This window comes from Penicilliopsis zonata, assembly GCF_001890105.1.
Source record: "Penicilliopsis zonata CBS 506.65 unplaced genomic scaffold ASPZOscaffold_1, whole genome shotgun sequence".
NCBI classification, from domain to species: Eukaryota; Fungi; Ascomycota; class Eurotiomycetes; order Eurotiales; family Aspergillaceae; genus Penicilliopsis; species Penicilliopsis zonata.
The window spans coordinates 2,987,407-3,004,345 of NW_019208911.1; the positions used below are offsets into that span (position 1 = coordinate 2,987,407).

The 16,939-nt window shown below is 50.3% G+C and overlaps 8 protein-coding genes across 8 annotated transcripts; 5 read left to right on the forward strand and 3 right to left on the reverse strand.

Annotated features, from left to right (window-relative positions):
- Position 1: 1 nt before the first annotated feature.
- On the reverse strand, positions 2 to 4,230 carry ASPZODRAFT_127728 (hypothetical protein). Its single transcript, XM_022721825.1, has 4 exons — positions 2,898 to 4,230; positions 1,704 to 2,842; positions 962 to 1,650; positions 2 to 886 (listed from the first exon to the last, which is right to left on the reverse strand). The coding sequence occupies exons 1-4, from the start codon at positions 3,991 to 3,993 to the stop codon at positions 238 to 240; spliced, it is 3,573 nt and encodes a 1,190-aa protein (XP_022586128.1). The 5' UTR covers positions 3,994 to 4,230; the 3' UTR covers positions 2 to 237.
- Positions 4,231 to 4,247: 17 nt separating this feature from the next.
- On the forward strand, positions 4,248 to 5,640 carry ASPZODRAFT_435798 (hypothetical protein). The gene is made up of 3 exons (XM_022728338.1): positions 4,248 to 4,404; positions 4,465 to 4,586; positions 4,736 to 5,640. The coding sequence occupies exons 2-3, from the start codon at positions 4,562 to 4,564 to the stop codon at positions 5,335 to 5,337; spliced, it is 627 nt and encodes a 208-aa protein (XP_022586129.1). The 5' UTR covers positions 4,248 to 4,404; positions 4,465 to 4,561; the 3' UTR covers positions 5,338 to 5,640.
- Positions 5,641 to 6,226: 586 nt separating this feature from the next.
- Positions 6,227 to 8,604, reverse strand: ASPZODRAFT_12436 (hypothetical protein; the record flags this gene model as incomplete). The annotated part of the gene is made up of 5 exons (XM_022721393.1): positions 6,227 to 7,048; positions 7,114 to 7,379; positions 7,451 to 7,952; positions 8,458 to 8,504; positions 8,559 to 8,604. 5 exons carry the CDS (start codon positions 8,602 to 8,604, stop codon positions 6,227 to 6,229), a joined length of 1,683 nt encoding a protein of 560 aa, XP_022586130.1.
- Positions 8,498 to 9,224, forward strand: ASPZODRAFT_127731 (hypothetical protein). The gene is made up of 4 exons (XM_022721827.1): positions 8,498 to 8,672; positions 8,736 to 8,753; positions 8,812 to 8,926; positions 9,004 to 9,224. Exons 1-4 carry the CDS (start codon positions 8,640 to 8,642, stop codon positions 9,078 to 9,080), a joined length of 243 nt encoding a protein of 80 aa, XP_022586131.1. The 5' UTR covers positions 8,498 to 8,639; the 3' UTR covers positions 9,081 to 9,224.
- A 1,255-nt stretch (positions 9,225 to 10,479) lies between these two features.
- On the forward strand, positions 10,480 to 10,967 carry ASPZODRAFT_435870 (hypothetical protein). The gene has a single exon (XM_022728339.1). The coding sequence runs from the start codon at positions 10,644 to 10,646 to the stop codon at positions 10,905 to 10,907; it is 264 nt and encodes an 87-aa protein (XP_022586132.1). The 5' UTR covers positions 10,480 to 10,643; the 3' UTR covers positions 10,908 to 10,967.
- A 129-nt stretch (positions 10,968 to 11,096) lies between these two features.
- On the forward strand, positions 11,097 to 12,392 carry ASPZODRAFT_127732 (hypothetical protein). The gene has a single exon (XM_022721828.1). The coding sequence runs from the start codon at positions 11,344 to 11,346 to the stop codon at positions 12,181 to 12,183; it is 840 nt and encodes a 279-aa protein (XP_022586133.1). The 5' UTR covers positions 11,097 to 11,343; the 3' UTR covers positions 12,184 to 12,392.
- Positions 12,393 to 13,103: 711 nt separating this feature from the next.
- On the forward strand, positions 13,104 to 14,029 carry ASPZODRAFT_127733 (hypothetical protein). The gene has a single exon (XM_022721829.1). It carries the CDS (start codon positions 13,231 to 13,233, stop codon positions 13,960 to 13,962), a length of 732 nt encoding a protein of 243 aa, XP_022586134.1. The 5' UTR covers positions 13,104 to 13,230; the 3' UTR covers positions 13,963 to 14,029.
- On the reverse strand, positions 13,999 to 15,615 carry ASPZODRAFT_436595 (hypothetical protein). The gene is made up of 4 exons (XM_022728341.1): positions 15,165 to 15,615; positions 14,274 to 15,103; positions 14,090 to 14,193; positions 13,999 to 14,029 (listed from the first exon to the last, which is right to left on the reverse strand). Exons 1-3 carry the CDS (start codon positions 15,370 to 15,372, stop codon positions 14,095 to 14,097), a joined length of 1,137 nt encoding a protein of 378 aa, XP_022586135.1. The 5' UTR covers positions 15,373 to 15,615; the 3' UTR covers positions 13,999 to 14,029; positions 14,090 to 14,094.
- Between the last annotated feature and the right edge of the window lie 1,324 nt (positions 15,616 to 16,939).

Sequence of the window (16,939 nt, forward strand, 5' to 3'; positions counted from 1 at the left end):
TAAAAGCAGAGGATTTTTTGGGGATGGACTTCTTAATTGACGGATACAAGGTAATGAGGATGGGTAAACAAGGGGAGCAGGAAGATGGAAAGTGCACAATATATCGGGGACAGAGGGGTAGGCAACAGTGCAGTCAAGACGTTAAACAGCTTAGCAATTTTCCCCTTTTTCTTTTGATTTCTTTCTTTTTTTCGGTTGCGAGGAGCTCTTTGAATGCGCCAGGTAAGTGCGCAGTCATCAATTGTCAACGGTTCCGTTGATGCTCGGCCTGATGTCGCCGTTAACTGCGCTGTTGGTAGACTGGCCGGCGGCAGCAGAAATATCGCCGACCATGGCATCCAAAACAGTAGAGTTGTGATCTATACTATGCTTGCTGCCATTAATTTCAGCACCGGCACCCGCTGAGGATCCAACAATCGGCCCATCGGGGGTGGTTTTGGGAACCGTTGCCGACGATAGATTAGAAACCGCAGCCCTGACTCCATCCATACCTGTTCGCTCTTCGCCATCAACGTTAGAGTCGGGGATACCAATGCCAGCCCCGCTATTCTTCTTGGCCTTCTTTTTACTAGGCTCTGAAAAAGACGCCCTAGGAATAGAAAATTGGCCTGGTCCAGAAGGGGGTGGTGGGCGCTTTTGTGGGCTGGTCGTCAGCCCTGATGGCCCTGGAGGCGGGATCTTGCCCGATGCTGGAAGACGGGGTCGGGCAGCTGTTGGACGTTGTTTTGGAGGTAATTCCAGATCTTCAACCAGAGGCTCATCATTGTTGGACTCTAATTTGGCGCGGAAGAATGCCTGGACCAACCCAATTTGAGTTGGCAACGTCTCTGTGGAAATCCGAGGGAACGCAGGCGGGGGAGGGAAAAGCGTCGGAGTTTGGGTAGCACTAGAAAGGAATTAGTACCAAAAACGCAATGCACAATAAAAAAGAATATAGAGCGTCGAAGATGGTGGGAGATACCTGGTGTTTTGAGCCTGGGCAGCATTGAACATCCTGTTCTGCAAAAGGTGAAGGGGAACGCTGAGTGTAGCGAGACCAAATTCCCTGTCCAGTCCCAGTTCTTTGAATCCAAAGAAGTCTTCATCAATATCTTCGGCAAAATCGCCGCCAATGAACTGCTCGCTCCCATCGGCAAAAGCACGAGAGCCATCCTCACCACCATCCGCGAGGGCGGGTCGGAGCAGATCGGTCAGCAAGAATTTCAAGCGTTCATGCACGGTCGCAAGCTTTGTCCCAAGGCGTTCAACGTCCTCCTTGATATAGAGCTCCAGTGCCTCAACATCAATTCCCACTGAGGAGAGTGTGTGGAGAACCATCTCTGGCTGTGTGTAGGCCGGCTTCCACTGGGAACTCAAGGTGACCATATCTTGCGACTCGATCTCCGGGACTTTGGGGGTTTCCATATAAGTCTTCAGAGTCTCGCCAATTTTCTGGAAGAAGTCTGAAGCGATGTCGGTAACTGCATCAAGAGCAGACGGCTGGTACTCTTCGAATCCAGTGTGGTAGAAAATCTTGGCAACTGAACGGCGCAGAGCGGACTTGCAAACCCATGGAGCAACGATAGGCCCATCATCGTTCATCACGTGGGGTGCTACATCGCGCTCGATAAAAGGTTCAGGCTGATATTTCTGAAATTGGTTCTGATACATCTGGATAACATAATGTCAGATACTGAGAGATTTCGGTAAAGCGTATGGCATACCTGGGACTGCAACTGCATCTGCTTCACTATGCCGATCTTCGAGCAGATCTTTCGGGTCTCCTGCATCTGTCGCATGTTCGCATCCATCTTCCGAGAAAGCTTGCTATCCGGTTGGGTAAATGAGCCAGGTGGGAGGATACGAAGGAATTCTTCGGAGGCATCAACAACATTCCCTTGGGCGTCTTCTCTCCAGAGCAATTGTTCAGGAAGATCAGGAACCCCAGACATAACGTCATAGTACTCCGGAACCACTTTGACGTCCTCCACTTCGATCCCTTCGGCGAGAGATTCTCCAGCGGCTTCTGAGGCCTGCGCATCTAAATCGTGGCCTTTATCACCTTCTGCACTGACCTGTTTCTGGTTACGAAGCCATCTTCGCATACCAGCCTTGGTTCTAAGGAGCGCCGGTTCGTCAGCATTGAGCTTGTCTCCTTTGAAAAGTCGGTGTCGTTCAGCAGCAATAAGAGCTCGATCCTTCTTCGTTACTTGCTTCCAGACCTTATATTCCGGGTCCTCAGTTTCGATCCCTGATGCCGACAAAGCGATCATAGAATTATTCATGGCAATGCCGCCGTCGATTTCCATGGAATCGTCATGGCTACTGACAGCACCAGTCACAGTCCCAGATGGATCGGATGGCGTTTGCGTGCCAGGAGGAGGGGGTGTTGCGAAACCATTTTGCATACTATCCAGTGCGACGTCAGACTCAGATCGTACTGGAGCAGCCGGCTGGACAGCAGGAGCACCCGACGGGCCTTCAGATCCACTATGGGTGTTCCGAGCTGGAGCTGCACCCTTCTTGGACGTCTTGCCCGGGGCTTTTCTGCCCCTTGAGGACATAATTGGTTCGTCATCACTTTCCTCCGCACCATCCATCTCCGCGAGTTGAAGTCTCCTCTCCTCGGCTTCAACTTCAGCACGGTCTCGAATAACGATTTCCGGGATTAGAGGAACGAGCTTCTCGGTTTCCTTGCGCATATACAAAGCATGCTTGCGTAGGAAATGCTCAGGGTTGGTGTTGTACTTCAAACAGTTTGCCCAGATAAGATTGAGATCATCGACAAACTCCTGTTTCGACCGGTACTGCAGAGCCTTGAGTTTCTTGGTCATTGTTCCGAGGTCCATTGGGTGTTTGATGACTAGATATTTGAAATTAGCGTATTGAAGGTAGCGCCCAACCACGTTTCAGCTTACTTGTGTAATAATCAGGCGCGTCCCTTTTGTTCACTCTGGTCAAGAAAGCACTCGAGTGCTCTGTCATGGCTTTCAGTTCGCTCAGCACCTTTTCCGCTGACTCGTAAAGCTCCTCTTGGCCGATCTTATCTTCGCTGGCCCACTTGCTGCGATTCTTGCGCACTTCGCTCATGAGACTTCGGAGCTCAGCATCGGATGCCTGGACCATCGTGCGCTTCATGTCGATTCTGGCGATCAGGTTTTTCAAGGTCAAGCTCGAGGCTCCGAGGTTCGCGCTGCTCAACGAGCCGTAGGAGTTGCTCCCTGCAGACGAGCTATTGGTGCCGCCATTCGCCTGCCCTGACATCTCAGCCTCCACTTGCCTCTCCGACTCCTCCAAACGTTGTTGGTCCAGCATCGCATCTCTGTCATTTTCCAGAGTGTAGAATAGTGTTTGGAAGCTTCGCTTGGCGGCTTCCTCTGTCGCCTTTTTGTCTTCCTCCAGTTTCTTGCGAATGTCTTCCAGTGTGTCTTTCTTCACCTCCTTCGCACTCTCTGAGACAGTAGTCGGTGCGGGTATGCTAGGGAGATGGCTCGGGGACGGAATTCCGCTAGCCTCCTGGGAAGGCAGGAGCGACTTAGCTTTCAGCGGCGAGGGAGCCAAGTCAGCGGCGTCCGCATCGTCGTCTTCGTCATAGTCATCATAGTCATCATCGTCAAGGTTTCTGGCAGGCTTTTTTGGAGGCGCCGGCAAGGAAGCTGGTTCCTCGGCGCGCGTGATAGCAACATCCGGTTCATCGGGCGCGACGGCGACATCACTCTGCACCGGTTCCTGATCTGTTCGGTTTCGTCTGAAAAGAGCATTAACTTTCGCCTCACTCTGTCTGTATAGCTCGCGAAACACGGCGATGCGTGGATCTTCCTCGTTCGCGGTATCAGCCTCCGATATCAAATTCCCCGTCTGAGACCCTTCCGCGCTGACCGAGACGCGCATGTGCGGCGTTCGGGGCCCGGAAAAATATTTCGAATTGCCATTGACAGACCGGGCATCCTGTTGGTCGTCGGGAGGCCGCAGATGGCCTGGTGGCAGCCAGGTGTGGTGCTGACCGAGCGACATGGTCGCCTCGAAAACCCCGGTTTTGGGGTGGGCGAGGGGGGTCGCTTCTCCACGGTTATGGGCAGATCGCGTGAGGGCCCAACGAGGCGTTCCGAAGGGCAAAAAAAGGCATGTAGACAAAGTAACTAGCCTGCAGAGAAAGATGACGATATTTTTTGGCCTATAAATGATGGCACGGCAGCCAGCGTCGATGGCAAAATGCTAGCCTTCTGTAGGAGGTTCTTGCGCGAACGGAAGAGGTGAGGTCGGGCGTGAAGGCGGAACACTTGCCGCAGTTTAGACCAACCGTGCAATTCGTCGTTCGCAGCAGCGAGAATGAGGATGTCCTTATGAATTACCACCTCGCCCTTTATAAGATGCTTCTGATGGCAGACTAGGGTGTTTAAGATCTAGTACTATATCTTGCAGACTGTATGTTGTTTTGGTCTTCGGTCTCCTATTTTATTACAGTCTCTAACTCCGCAAACCTAGACATGGTCGTGGCCATTTCTTAGCAGCCTGCGATCAACAGACATAAGGAAAGCAACAATCTAAAGCACAACCTCGGACACCTATCCTGTTCGCCGCTATGCGAATCCGATACCCTTTTGCGGGTCAGTATCTCCTAGTAGAAGATCATTCAGTCCTTATTTAAGATATGCTACCAGTGATCACTCTGTGGTTTACTATGACGGCCACTCTTTCCTCTCTATCCGAAGTGACCTTGAGCTTCAGCTAAAGACATGATCTTTTACTTGTTTAGGCGCATTCGTCTTCCTCCTCTTCGTTGCGGCATACATCGGCCTCCTCCCGCACAGCACCTCGTCCTCGATTCCAGCGCAGTTGCAGCCCAATGACAAGTTCCTCCACCTCGTAACCTTCTTCCTCATCTCGCTCACCTTCTACTGGATTCCGGATACGTCGCGCCGGCGCACGCTGCAACTGAGCCTGCTAGTCTGCACGCTCATTCTTGGGATCGGATCAGAGATCCTACAGGGCCTCCTCCCCAATGACCGCTACTTTGATCCGTTTGACCTCCTCGCCAACGTCGTGGGCAGTCTGGGCGCCATCGGCCTGTGCAGCATGTACCACCGCCGGATGCTGGAGAGACGCCGCAAGTCCCGCTTCGGCTCCCTGATGGACCCGAACGGCGACGATGTCGAGCTGGGCCATCCTGGCGACCGTGACGCGGGAGATCTTGGCCCGCAGGAAAACGGCATCATGTCGCTGGAGCAAGAGGTTGATAATTGGGACGAGAACTCCCCTGACAACTGGGATGAGCCGGAAGATGGGCCGAGCGATCCCCATTCAAGTTCTCGGACCGATGATTTTGGGGAAACAGCGGGAAAGAAACGAAATGACTGATCAGCGCTGACTGCCTCGATCGACCTTGTCTTTTCCATTGTTTCTATCCTTTTTGTTTCCTTCTAATAATGACGTCTCTTGACATCTCTCTCTCTCTCTCCTGACTTGCAATGCACGATACGACTCACGGATTTATTTGTCTTATGTTAATTTGACCCTTCCCACCAAGTACAGGATTATATCAGCCCTTGATAAAATTTCACATCAAGCTTCCCTCGCTCTGACACTTTTGTACCCTTTCTCCCCCGTTCCAATGTTAATCCTGCCCTGTTCTTTGTCTTTAATATAAGGCAACCTCTGCTTTCTGACTGCCTATTTGCATGGGATGGCGATCACTCGATATTTGTTTCTGCTTCCGACTGCTTCTCTCATTAGTTCATTGCATGACACCATGTCGAACAGCTGTCTGTTTTATGGTTCAATAGTTGGTACGACATAATGGTCCATTACTAAATGTTTATATATGACTATTGCGCTCTCAAGTCATTCAATGCATTAAAAACTCGTTGCTAATTTACACAAATGGAATCTAGTCTTGTATTGGGTTGGGTATAGGTGGTGAACAGAATGGCAAGGGATTAGTGAGAAAGGGGTCGAATATTGTATATGCAGCGAGACAAATGCAGGATCAATAGAAATCAAAGATGCAGCAGAGCCTTTGCAAAAGAAAAAGAAGATAAGTATGCACAAGGAAGGAAGCAAAAAAAGGATACCATAGGCCTTTACTGGGCAGTAACCCAAGGTCGAGAGGCAAAAAAGGAAGAGCTGGGCACGGCCACACAAGGGTAAAAAATTGGCTCATCGAACAATCCCTGAAGGGGTGCATATTTGATGTCCAGTGTATAGTTTGCGGTGACATCACGCCATTAAATGAATAGGTCAAGGTGGATCATTCGGTGCTAGACGATTCGGGTGTGCTGGACAAGCTTCGTAAAGGTGTCACCGCGGAGACAGGCTCCAGCTCATATTTGGGAGAAGGCAAGTAATCGTCTTCGTTTGACAGCTTTGCCATCTTTGTCGACCGTTCATCCATCTTTGTAGGCTTGACAGGCTTACCCAGCTTGATCTCAGCTCTCTCCCGGATTATCTCATATATGAACTGGAATTGCATCTCGTTGTATACCATCATCATTCTTTGCTCACGCATTTGATTGACAACTTCGAAAATAGGGTCTTCTTCGGGGTCTTGAATACTGAGCAACTCTCCTGATGCGAGTTCTTGAAGCAGATGGTCAAGAGCGATAAATGTGCCGGTTCTCCCAACACCTGCACTGCAATGCACAATGCGTGGGTTTTCTGGTGTGCTTTTGACATCCGACTGCTTGATCAATTCAATAAGAGCTTCACGATCCTCCCCTTCGGGCTTTGAGTAGTCTGCCCAGCCAACGAAAAGAAAATGCCAGATAATCTTGGACTCCGAGCCAAAGGTCAGCTCAAGTTTTCGAATCTCAGAGCGCGACGCCTCATCGAATGTGGATTCTAATAGCTTCACTTCCCCAAAAATTTCTTCACCGGGGGACTCGCCATGGGTAAAGGAGTCATTCTCGTCGGCCAAGAGGGGCATCGGGTGCTCCACGTCAACAGGGAAGTATTGCGAGCATTTTTCTCTACCCAATTCAAAGGTTTGGGTGAGCATCACGATTACCCCCACCTCCTTACTCTCGTGGAAAACCATGTGCCAGAAATGAGTGAGATGGCTCAACTTGGGCCCCTGTGAGAATGATCGTAAGTAAGCAGAAGAGACGACCAAGACGATAGAGCAAAGGGATAACAAACCTGTGTCGCGATGTACTTTCGCTCCTTTCCACTGGCCGAGTCCCTCAATGTGATAGGCGAAGCATTGATGAAATCACATTCCCCTTCTGGCACCCGAAGATGAATTCGAGAATTTGCCCACGCCTGTACATTAAAGTATCGGTTTCTCGCTCTCACTTCAGGGTCGTTCTCCAGTGCCCAGCGATGAGACGGGTCGTTTGCAAGGTTTCCTTCGTCCATCCGTGTTTTCTGCATCCACTCTAGTTCTTCGAACTTATCTCGGATTGCTGCAAGCCATTCCATACCACACATTAATTAACAGGTCATTAAGAGTAACAGGGGGTATGCCTCAACTAACCTGGGTAGGTCAAACAGAGAAATGGAGGTAAGAGCTCGTCGTGGCCAGCATCCAATCCAAGTCTCTCCTCGTCCATTCCGGACCCTTCGAAAGCGTCGAAATCCTCGTCATTGTCGTCAGGAAGCCCTCGTTTGTGTGCCTGGACATTCGTATCGATTCTAATGGAGGTTTGCGCCATTTTAGCTGCAGCGATCCTGTGGAAAGCTCGAACCTTGCCGAGGACGCCGCGTGCCTTGTTCGACACTCGCCTCCGGGTCGATCTGAGCTTTCCTTTGTCGTTCTGCAGGCTGGTGTTATCAGGCGAAGAATATGGAGGGGACTCAGTCACGAAGTCTTTGTGGACACCGCCCGATACGTCGACGCTCACAGCGCTCTGCGTCTGGGGCAAGGATATCTGCAACGAGGACAGATCGGGACAGCTGTGGAAGCTGCCCCAGGGGCTGCTGTCACCCGGTGACGGTTGTTTGGCCACGGTTCCAGATCTCGCCGGAGCAGATTGGTGCTGAGAATCAAGTGTTTGTACAGGGTGGGGGAAAGGGCGTGAGGTTGAGTAGAATCTGGAAGGCGCTTTGAAGGCCGTTTTGACAACGAGGATCCGTAACGGCAGGAGACAGGAAGGGAGAAGTAAGGAAACCGAAAAAAGAACCCTAGCTTTGAATATGCGAATCAAGGTTATTAATAATTCAAGGAGAGAAAGGAAAGAAAGACATGATAATGTGAAGGCAAAGGAAACTATGACACGCTTGGTTCTTCGCGGGACAGCATCCTCTCCCCGCACCCAGAGTAATTTCAGACGTGGCGAACGCAGGCCGCCGAGCCCAGATTAGATAGCAAGCTGATTAATGCAAATACAGTCCACTGCCAGTCAAGCAGGGGTTCTGGAGTCTTTAGGGACTTGTCGTCTCAAAGGACAACCTGATTTACAACATAATCTACAAAGGCCCTCTGTCAAGCCATCTACGACTCGTGTGCCATCATCGTTCACTGCTGCCATAACTACTACATACCAGAGCCAAATAAGTTTCGTAGTGCCAAGCCCGCACAAGCAAACTACCTACGCGCCACTTCAAGTTTCTTCACCCCCAAGCCGCCGCTTGGCCTTCTCTACCTCGTGCTTCAGCAACGGCTCGCGTCGCTGACAGCTTCGGGGACATCACGATTCTCTTCATTGCTTCACTTCCCGTTCAATATGTGGCGTTCCTTTGGAATCCGGGCCTTAGAGGTAGGTGTTAGCATCAGCTATGCAGCAGCTTGGGACTGTGACTGACCTTCTTTTTCAACTCAGGTCTGGCTTATTAACCGGGTAAACACTTTCTGCTCAAGTTCAATTCCTTTGAAGGCACATGTTCTGATCGATACAGCTGCTGGCCAGCCCGATTTTTCACAGGATGGTTGGTAGGGTCCACCAACAAGTCCAGCGCCTCAAACACGGTATCCCCCCGGAGGAGATGGGGGGTACCAAGTTAGAACGACAAGGTAAGGGTTCATACCATACCAGCCTTCTGTTTTCTTCATTCTTGCTGATGCCCGAGTGCTAACTTGTTGCCTGGTAGGCCCTGATGTAAAACGTTTTATCAAGCTCTTCAAGGAGGAGGTTCAGTATCTGTTCTGGAAGCCACCGGGGAAATAAAAATGTTGCTGATGCTGCTTCTGTTCGGTTTGGCCTCAGGATTGATGCTTGACTAAACCCTCCGTGCTTTTTGAGATACCCAGAAATACGATTTTCCAGTCCATACCTTGCCTCCCGTCCAGATATTCCCACCACTATCGCAAGTCACTGCTGCAGACCTGGGAGATTCCACCATATTAAATAATACTGGATATAGATTGGGCTGCATCTATCTCTCCCCATGAGATGTTTCCCTCATTTCATCCGGAGAAAAACTTCTAAGGGCTTTTCTTCTACTATTTCCGCCTCGGTTTTATAAGTCAGGCTGGAAGTTGATCTTCAAAGCGGACAGTTGTATCAAAACATACTGCTTTCGATTTCTTTTCTAGTTCCTTCTCTCCATCCATAATTTCCCGACTCCCTTCCGTAGCATAGTTACAAGAAGTATCTTCTAACGACCTATGCACAGCCACGATCAGGCCCTCTGCATGGTGGCAAAACTCCGTACCAAGATGCAGGGCAGGGATCCTGACAGTTGTCCAGCAGGTGGTGTCAACGCTGCTCCATATGTTACACGTTCTCCATAAGCAAGTGCGTTGTTTCTACATATTGATAGTCAATAATTGATTGGCTTATATCTACACAAGAAGCCTGCCTCCAGTCCGCAAGGGGTGAGGTACTGGTCAGCGTTTACCAGCGATTTAACTTATAATATAACTACCTAGTTATGTTCAAAGTAAAAATTACTCTATAATGTGATAAACTAGCTATCATCACTATTCTTTTATACATATCTGATCAGCTAATTAGATAGTCACTATGTAGTAAAATTAGGCGAGTACTTCTTTTCTATAGTTCGTCTATCAAAGCAAACTACAGCTAGAAATAATATGCAGTAATAACACCCAACATGGAACCTCTGTCATTTGTGCCGAGAGACCGGCCCAATCAATAATACCTCGACAGGTACCTAGATCTATCAGCGCTTCTGACTCGACTCCTAGAAACCCGAATCACGGATGCACCGGCTAATATTCCCACAGAGGACAGTTGCACTCCACGGTAATCTGTGCTCCGTATAGTAATAATAATAATAATGCGTATAGCCAATAGTTATTAATTCCGAAGGATTCGGCGTAAGTTCTAGACATTCCGGCGGGTAAGGGCAGAATTTTACTCTGCAGGATGTGTTTGGAACAACCACCCTGTACATAGTCCTGGTACATAGGTACCAGGTATGAAGTCTGCTACCTAAGCCGTCCCAAATAGACAATAGTATGTAGTAACTAGTGTCCTAAGATGGTCATACTGGAGTAATAATGGGGGTATTAATTAACTAGGTATTATTTATAGAGACCCTCTGTGCTCCGAAATCAAACTGGCTGGCTAAGCCTTATTATTACTAGTCTGGAGGGAAATCATTCCTTTCTGGTCTAGTTCAGCCAAAAAATGCAGGCAAGTGACACAGTACCTGAGTAACTCACGTGAAATGAGGTAGGGTTAGTAGTTACTAGGTTAGACGAGAGGGACTCCATCTTTCAACGGAATTAGGGGTACCTCAGTATGTCTTCCTAGGTACTCTGTATGGACTCTGGAGTACCTACCCAAGATGTCTACCTGGGCCTCTGTAACCAGGTACCTAAGGTATGTAGTACTAGACCTAGGTACGCAGTCAGTAAAATACTCGTCAGTAAATCAATAAATCCGCTGCCAACTCAGTGCCCGCTTTTTGTGTATTTTTTTCCATTCCCGTATTGTTCCTTTGCCATTCTGTGGTTACAGCACAGACAGCCGCCCATGACGACTTCTATGACTGGCCACGACCGCCTGCCTCCTGACCCGTCCTAGCGCAGCTAGTCCCCTTTGGGCCGCTGGGTCTTGCGCCGGTGGACACGCTTTGTTTCGTCCGGCGCAGGCCAAATACCAAAAGGCCACCCCCCCTCTTGGCCCTGCGGCCTCTTCTTGTCCTCTCCAGCCCGTGTCTCACCCTCAACTCGCCGTCGTCTGACGCTCTCACGCTCTCTTCATCTGCCTGCTAACCTTTCCCCCTCCACAGTCATTCGTTTTCGACTAAATCATAACAAATCACACCAACCGTCTTCTCCTTCCATCAACGAAGGTTATTTTCTGTCAACTACATCCTCTCGCTCTCCTGATTATTCTCACGTGCACACACTACCGACTGGATTTCCCCTGGACTGCTGCAGACGACCAGCTCGCTCATCACTCCGGCCCTGAGCGCCATCTACCCTGATATTTCTCGCATCTCAAGGAGTCTACCGTGATGAGGTTCATCGGTCTTTCGTTTGTCCTGTACTGTCTGGTCCTGCTGGCGGCTGCAGCAGGCGACGATAGTGGCAGCGTGACGGACGTCGCCACGTCGGCTGCGGCAACAACAACAGCGGACACTACCACTAGTACGTCGACCACGGAACCCACCACTTCGACAACTTCCACCTCTACGTCGACGACCAAAGAGCAAGAGCCGACCTCGACTTCGTCGACGTCGACGACGACATCCACCTCGTCCACCTCCACCTCCACCTCCACTACCACGACGGAAGCGACCAAGACTTCCGACGAGCAAGCGCAGGCCACCACCACTTCTTCGTCGACCACGGACAAGAATAATGCTGCTGCGACTACGACCACCACTGCCGATTCCAGCGCTGAGACCTCCGATTCTTCCACCACCGCCAGCGATACCGTGATTGTCATCACCACCTCGATGACCATCAGCGGTACTCCGGTGGCGACGACCATCACCACGACTGCGGCTGTCACGGCGGCGGCCACCACCTCCCCTGGTCTGTCTGGCGGGTCCAGCAGTTCTGGCGGTAGCTCCGGCCTCTCGTCTTCCCAGAAGAAGACCATTATCGGCGTGGTGGTCGGTGTTGGTGGCGCCATCCTCATTGGTGCTATCGGTGTGGTTGCCTGGAGAATCAGAGGCCGCCGGCGCAATGGTACCAACGGTGATGAAGATGACGACCTGATGAGCGGCACTGCTGTCGGCTCTGGCGCTCGTGAAAAGGCCCCCAGCCCCGGGGCCACCGGTACCCCGTTCAAAAGCACTCTGGACCAATATCATAACCCGGGCCCTGTCAACGCCGCGTCGAACTTTTAATTTGCAAACGACAAGTCTTCTGCGGTTCATTGCCTGTTTCTGCTTCAACTTCCCCATCCATCTTTCCGTCGAAGCAAGCCCAGTCTGGCCATAGAAACAAGAGGTTGCAGATTTGTATGATCACCACGCAATATTTAACAGGCGCAAAATGGGTTGAAATTACTTGGGTTATGATTTGTTCCTGCTTTCTTTCTTTTTTTTTTTCCTGGTCCTATTGCCGACATTCTCTTGACTCGTGTCCGTTGCTTTGCCAATGGTTCGCCCATCCTTTTTTGACTGCTATAGACCCGTCAACTTGGCATACTTGCGTCAATTAGAGCAGCAGCGTCTTCTTTCTTTCAACTTTTGACTTTTATCACTCGCATATTTGATTCTATAACCCTAGACATTCCTTGATACCACCCACCACCACCACCAAAACACCCCTCCTTCATACTGTCGTCGTTTTCTGCGCTTCGATGGTCGGTTGTCTCTCTACTGATTCCCCCACACGTCGCACAATTATGTGTTTGTACCCTGATTCTCTCTTCGTCTTGACAGTCAAGCGCTCAAGCCATCTGGCGCCTCTGCCTGCAAAAAAATTTCACCGATACATATGTAATTGAACTATGGGAACACCAATTCAAATATTCAGTCAAATGAAAAGGAATGCATTCAATGTAGTCGTATGTACTAGTAGGCGGTGGGTAGACTAGAAGAGACCCGTATGGAAAAAAACCAACCTAGAGCAGTTACAGTTTAACCCGAAGTACAGTATGGAAAGAACTCATTGTATATCATTATATCGAGTTCAAGATACAGATAGCCATTAAGGTGTAATGCAAAGAATGCGTCATCCAAGTCGCGTGGTTCCGCGTCGTGGCAACGCGAAAACTAGGTAGTCCCGCTTCGGTATTCCAACCCTCCCGCAACATCTCACCGCGCAAATCGCGTCTGATAAGACCTACATTAGACTGCTTGTTCTAGCATATTCATACATCATCTCCTTCTATACACGATTCATACATACATACCTTAGGAAGCAAAGACTTCAGCTATCACCTCAGTATGTTCGCTCTCCCTCATATGCCGATACAATCATCACCGCTGGCTCCACGAGAGCCTCTCCTCCCATTACAAGGGAATGTTCCCAGCTTTCCTCTCTTCGCGATGGATGGTGCCAACAACAAGAACAACAACCCGCCTTCCAGCCCAGACCACACAGCCCGAACCTTTACCTTCGCATCTCCATCTCCCTCTCCGTCTCCGTCTCGCTCCTCCCCATCCTTCACGTCGTCGCGAAGCAAGTCCTCCCCGTCCTTTGCTCATCGCTACGCCGAGCAGATATCCAACCCGCTCAATAATATATCCCGTAACACCCGGACGGGAAGACAGTGCGCCTCTTCTTCTTCTTCCTCGTCGGCATCCCCGTCGGCGCGCGACAAGCGACGCGAGATATTCCTCAACCGCGTACGACAGGACCGGACCGCGGACCGCTTCGAGGCGCGCGGCGAGCAGATCATGCGCATGGAGTATATGGCTGAGCAGAGACAGTGGGGGGAGTCTATGCGGCGGTATGCAGATCGGTACGGACGATTACTAGAGGAAGAAGAAGAAGAGGAAGTTACGTCGGAGGATATGCAACAAGATATGCAAGACGATATGCTCCCCAATCCGGAAGATATCTACGAGATGCATCCTTCGAATGATACGTACGGCGACGAAGAGTATGATGGGATTTTCATGGAAATGGTTGACCAGGGACCCTCTAGTCAAGGGATGGATATGTCGGTTGATTAGGGATTGTCTTTTATTTAGAGATGGTGTTAGATGGTGTTCAGGGTTCTATCCGATGGGTATATATGGGCATGGGTATGACAGTCAGTGTACAGGAGTGGACAGTCCAGGTAGAAGTAATCAGGAATACCGATTCTATTGCTGCGGACACTCCGGGGCGCCTCCTGGCATTTTGAGATCTTCCATCAGCGGGTTCGAAATGAGCTCTTCCGGCGGACTGCCTTGTGCTTGCATCTGAATAATTAGCAGGAGCCTTCAGATATATATATATATATATATATATATTAAGAAAAAGGAAAAAAAAAAAAGCCTACCTCTTGCATCTTCTCCCAGATATACTCCCTACACTTCTGATCCTCGTCAGTAAATCCCGGCTCCTCGAACTTGGCGACAATCAAGCCGACGACTCTGGACTGCGCTTCGTAACGAGCCATATCCTCTGCGGGGACTTTCCCCGACCCTCTATTCTTTTCCAGCCAGGGGGCGAATTTGCCGTCCAGCTCCTTCATGGGCTCGTACAGCATCTCCTTGTTGGACAGCTGCTCCATCATCCCCATGAACATCTTGGTGAGGTCGCCGTCGTCCCCTGCGCCCGCGGCACCGGCCTCGACCGCCTTGAGCAACTGCGCGAGCAGGTCTTCGGAGATGTCGTCGTCGTCCTCCTCTGCCGCGGCGGTGGCTTTGTCGCCGGACTCCTTCATGCGGTCGATTGTCCGTTGGATCGCTTCGTTGAAGGATTCGGGCGTTTCTTTTTCTTTCACCGAGGAGTCACTTTTCTCTTTAGAGCTAGATGTAGCCTTATTTGACTTCCCTTGTCCTCCTCCTTCTCCCCCCTCTTCTTCCGCCATCACATCCGCAATCAATTGCTTGAGAAAGTCGCCCGGGGGGATCCCACTCTCCTCGAGCTGTCTCGCAAATTCATCGGCCCCCTGGTCGATTGCGGCTTGGAATTCTTTACCCTGCTCCGCCGTGGTGGCGCCGGATTCCCGCGCCGCGTGGCTCATCATGCTGGCCATGTCCTGCTCGAGCTGTTTCATGAATGCATCTTCGTCCAAGTCATCGGTGCTTGGCGCGCTGGCGGGCTTTGTTGTGCTATTCGTAGTAGACGTCGAGGGCTTCGGTTTCGAAAAGTTATCCAGTACATCTAGCAGTATGAGTATTTTTTTTCCAATGAGTAACGGCTTTGGGGAGGGGTAACCCGTTACCGTCAAGCTCGTCAAAGTCTGAGTCCTCATCATCCTCGTCCTCGTCCTCGTCTTCGTCTTGGACTGTAGGTTTCTCCTCGCTCGCTGTAGATACCCTCGGTTGACTCGCCTCTGCGACTGGCGTTGCGGTGATTGTGGTGTCTGGACTGCCATCCTGCGGGGGTAGTTGGGACCCCGCTTCCACGGGCGAAGGAGACGGTTTCTCCATGGCGGTTCTGTCTGGTGAACAGTCGACAAGAGGAAACCTGAAGTTATCAACTCGGTCAAGAGTTTTTTTTTTCTGTTCTTTCGCCCGTTCTGTGTCGATGTTGACGCCTGGGCTTCAGCTGACTCGGCCCGGGCGCATGTGAATCGGGAGATGGTGAAGATGTGGTGCCGCGGTCATTATCGGAACGTCAACTTCTAGAGAAATATCCAATTACTTGTTGGTTTTAATGGTTTAAAGTATTTCAATTATCTGTTTGTCATTTGTTTTATTTATGTCTTCTTTTGGAAAAAAAAAACAATGTCATATATAGTACCTTCGTTGGAATATTGAACTTACTCGGCTCTGCTTTTATATAAAGCCGACTCATTGCATAGCGGAGGCAACATTAGTGGCACCATCTCCATAGTAATAGAGCCCGATTACAATCGGCTCGATCTCGTAGGGAAGTATACTACGGAGTACATGCTAACTAGAACTGCATTGTAGATCATAATGTCTTACCTCTGCCTGTACCTGGAGATGGTGGCGACGTCACGGAGGTTTCGTATCTAGAAGCATGGAAGATCAACAGAATTGAGCCTTTGAATGTACTATGTAGAGGTCTCTGGATATGTAGAGGAAATGTAAGACCACCTAATTCATTCATGGCGTCTTGAGTTGTACGGAGCATGGACTAAGAGGTAGTTAGTTAACTAACCACCTAGGTAGATTTCCATCACCTACGGAGTAGGTCCTCCGGAAGATAAAATCTCTCACGCCGTCTACACAATGATGACGTTGCATCTGTAGCTACAAGACTAGGCTTCAAGTACACCGGCCGAGACTTGCTAGTCCTGAAAAACTGACCGGAGATGCCTGTCTATCCGCAAGAAGTGATATCGTTCGTTGATCAGGGAGTCAGACCAGGACGCCTCCGGGCGGAAATTTGAGGTGCAGCAAGACCGATTTTCCCTGCGTCTGGCGCGGTCAAGATCGTACGGAGTAGCTGTCTGAACTATGAACTAACCGAACTACCACGGAGGAGATGCTACTCCGTCCCTACTAAGACGGTAAGAACCTGCATAAGAGCGAGAAAGGAAGGGGAATGGCCCGTGGCGGCTGAGAAAAAAAAAAGCAAAAGAACGTCGACGTGGCGGAAGCGTACGATGGGGCCTTGAAACCCCGGAAAAAGTTGCGATGAGTGAAGAGAGCCAGGAACCGCATCCTTTTACCCTTCTGGGGACGTCATCACGAGGATTCCGCCGACATCTCGAGTTGATTTGAGTTTTGACGGAGTACACATGGTTCGATGTTCCTACTGGAATATTTATATCCAACCAGGTACGGAGTGCTACATAGCATCGTGTTGCCAAGACTCAAGAGCAATCCTGGTCATGTGCATTCTATCATTCATCCGTCAGGGTTACCGTACCGTACACGTACTCCGTACAGCCTTGCTGCCCCTGACCCCGCCTGGCGGAGTCCGCCGACGCATAACACTCTACCGACTTCCGGGTAAGAGTGCCTGGTATCCATCGACCATGAGGTTCTCCATAGTTGGTGCGCAAGAGGCAATAATGGTTGGGGG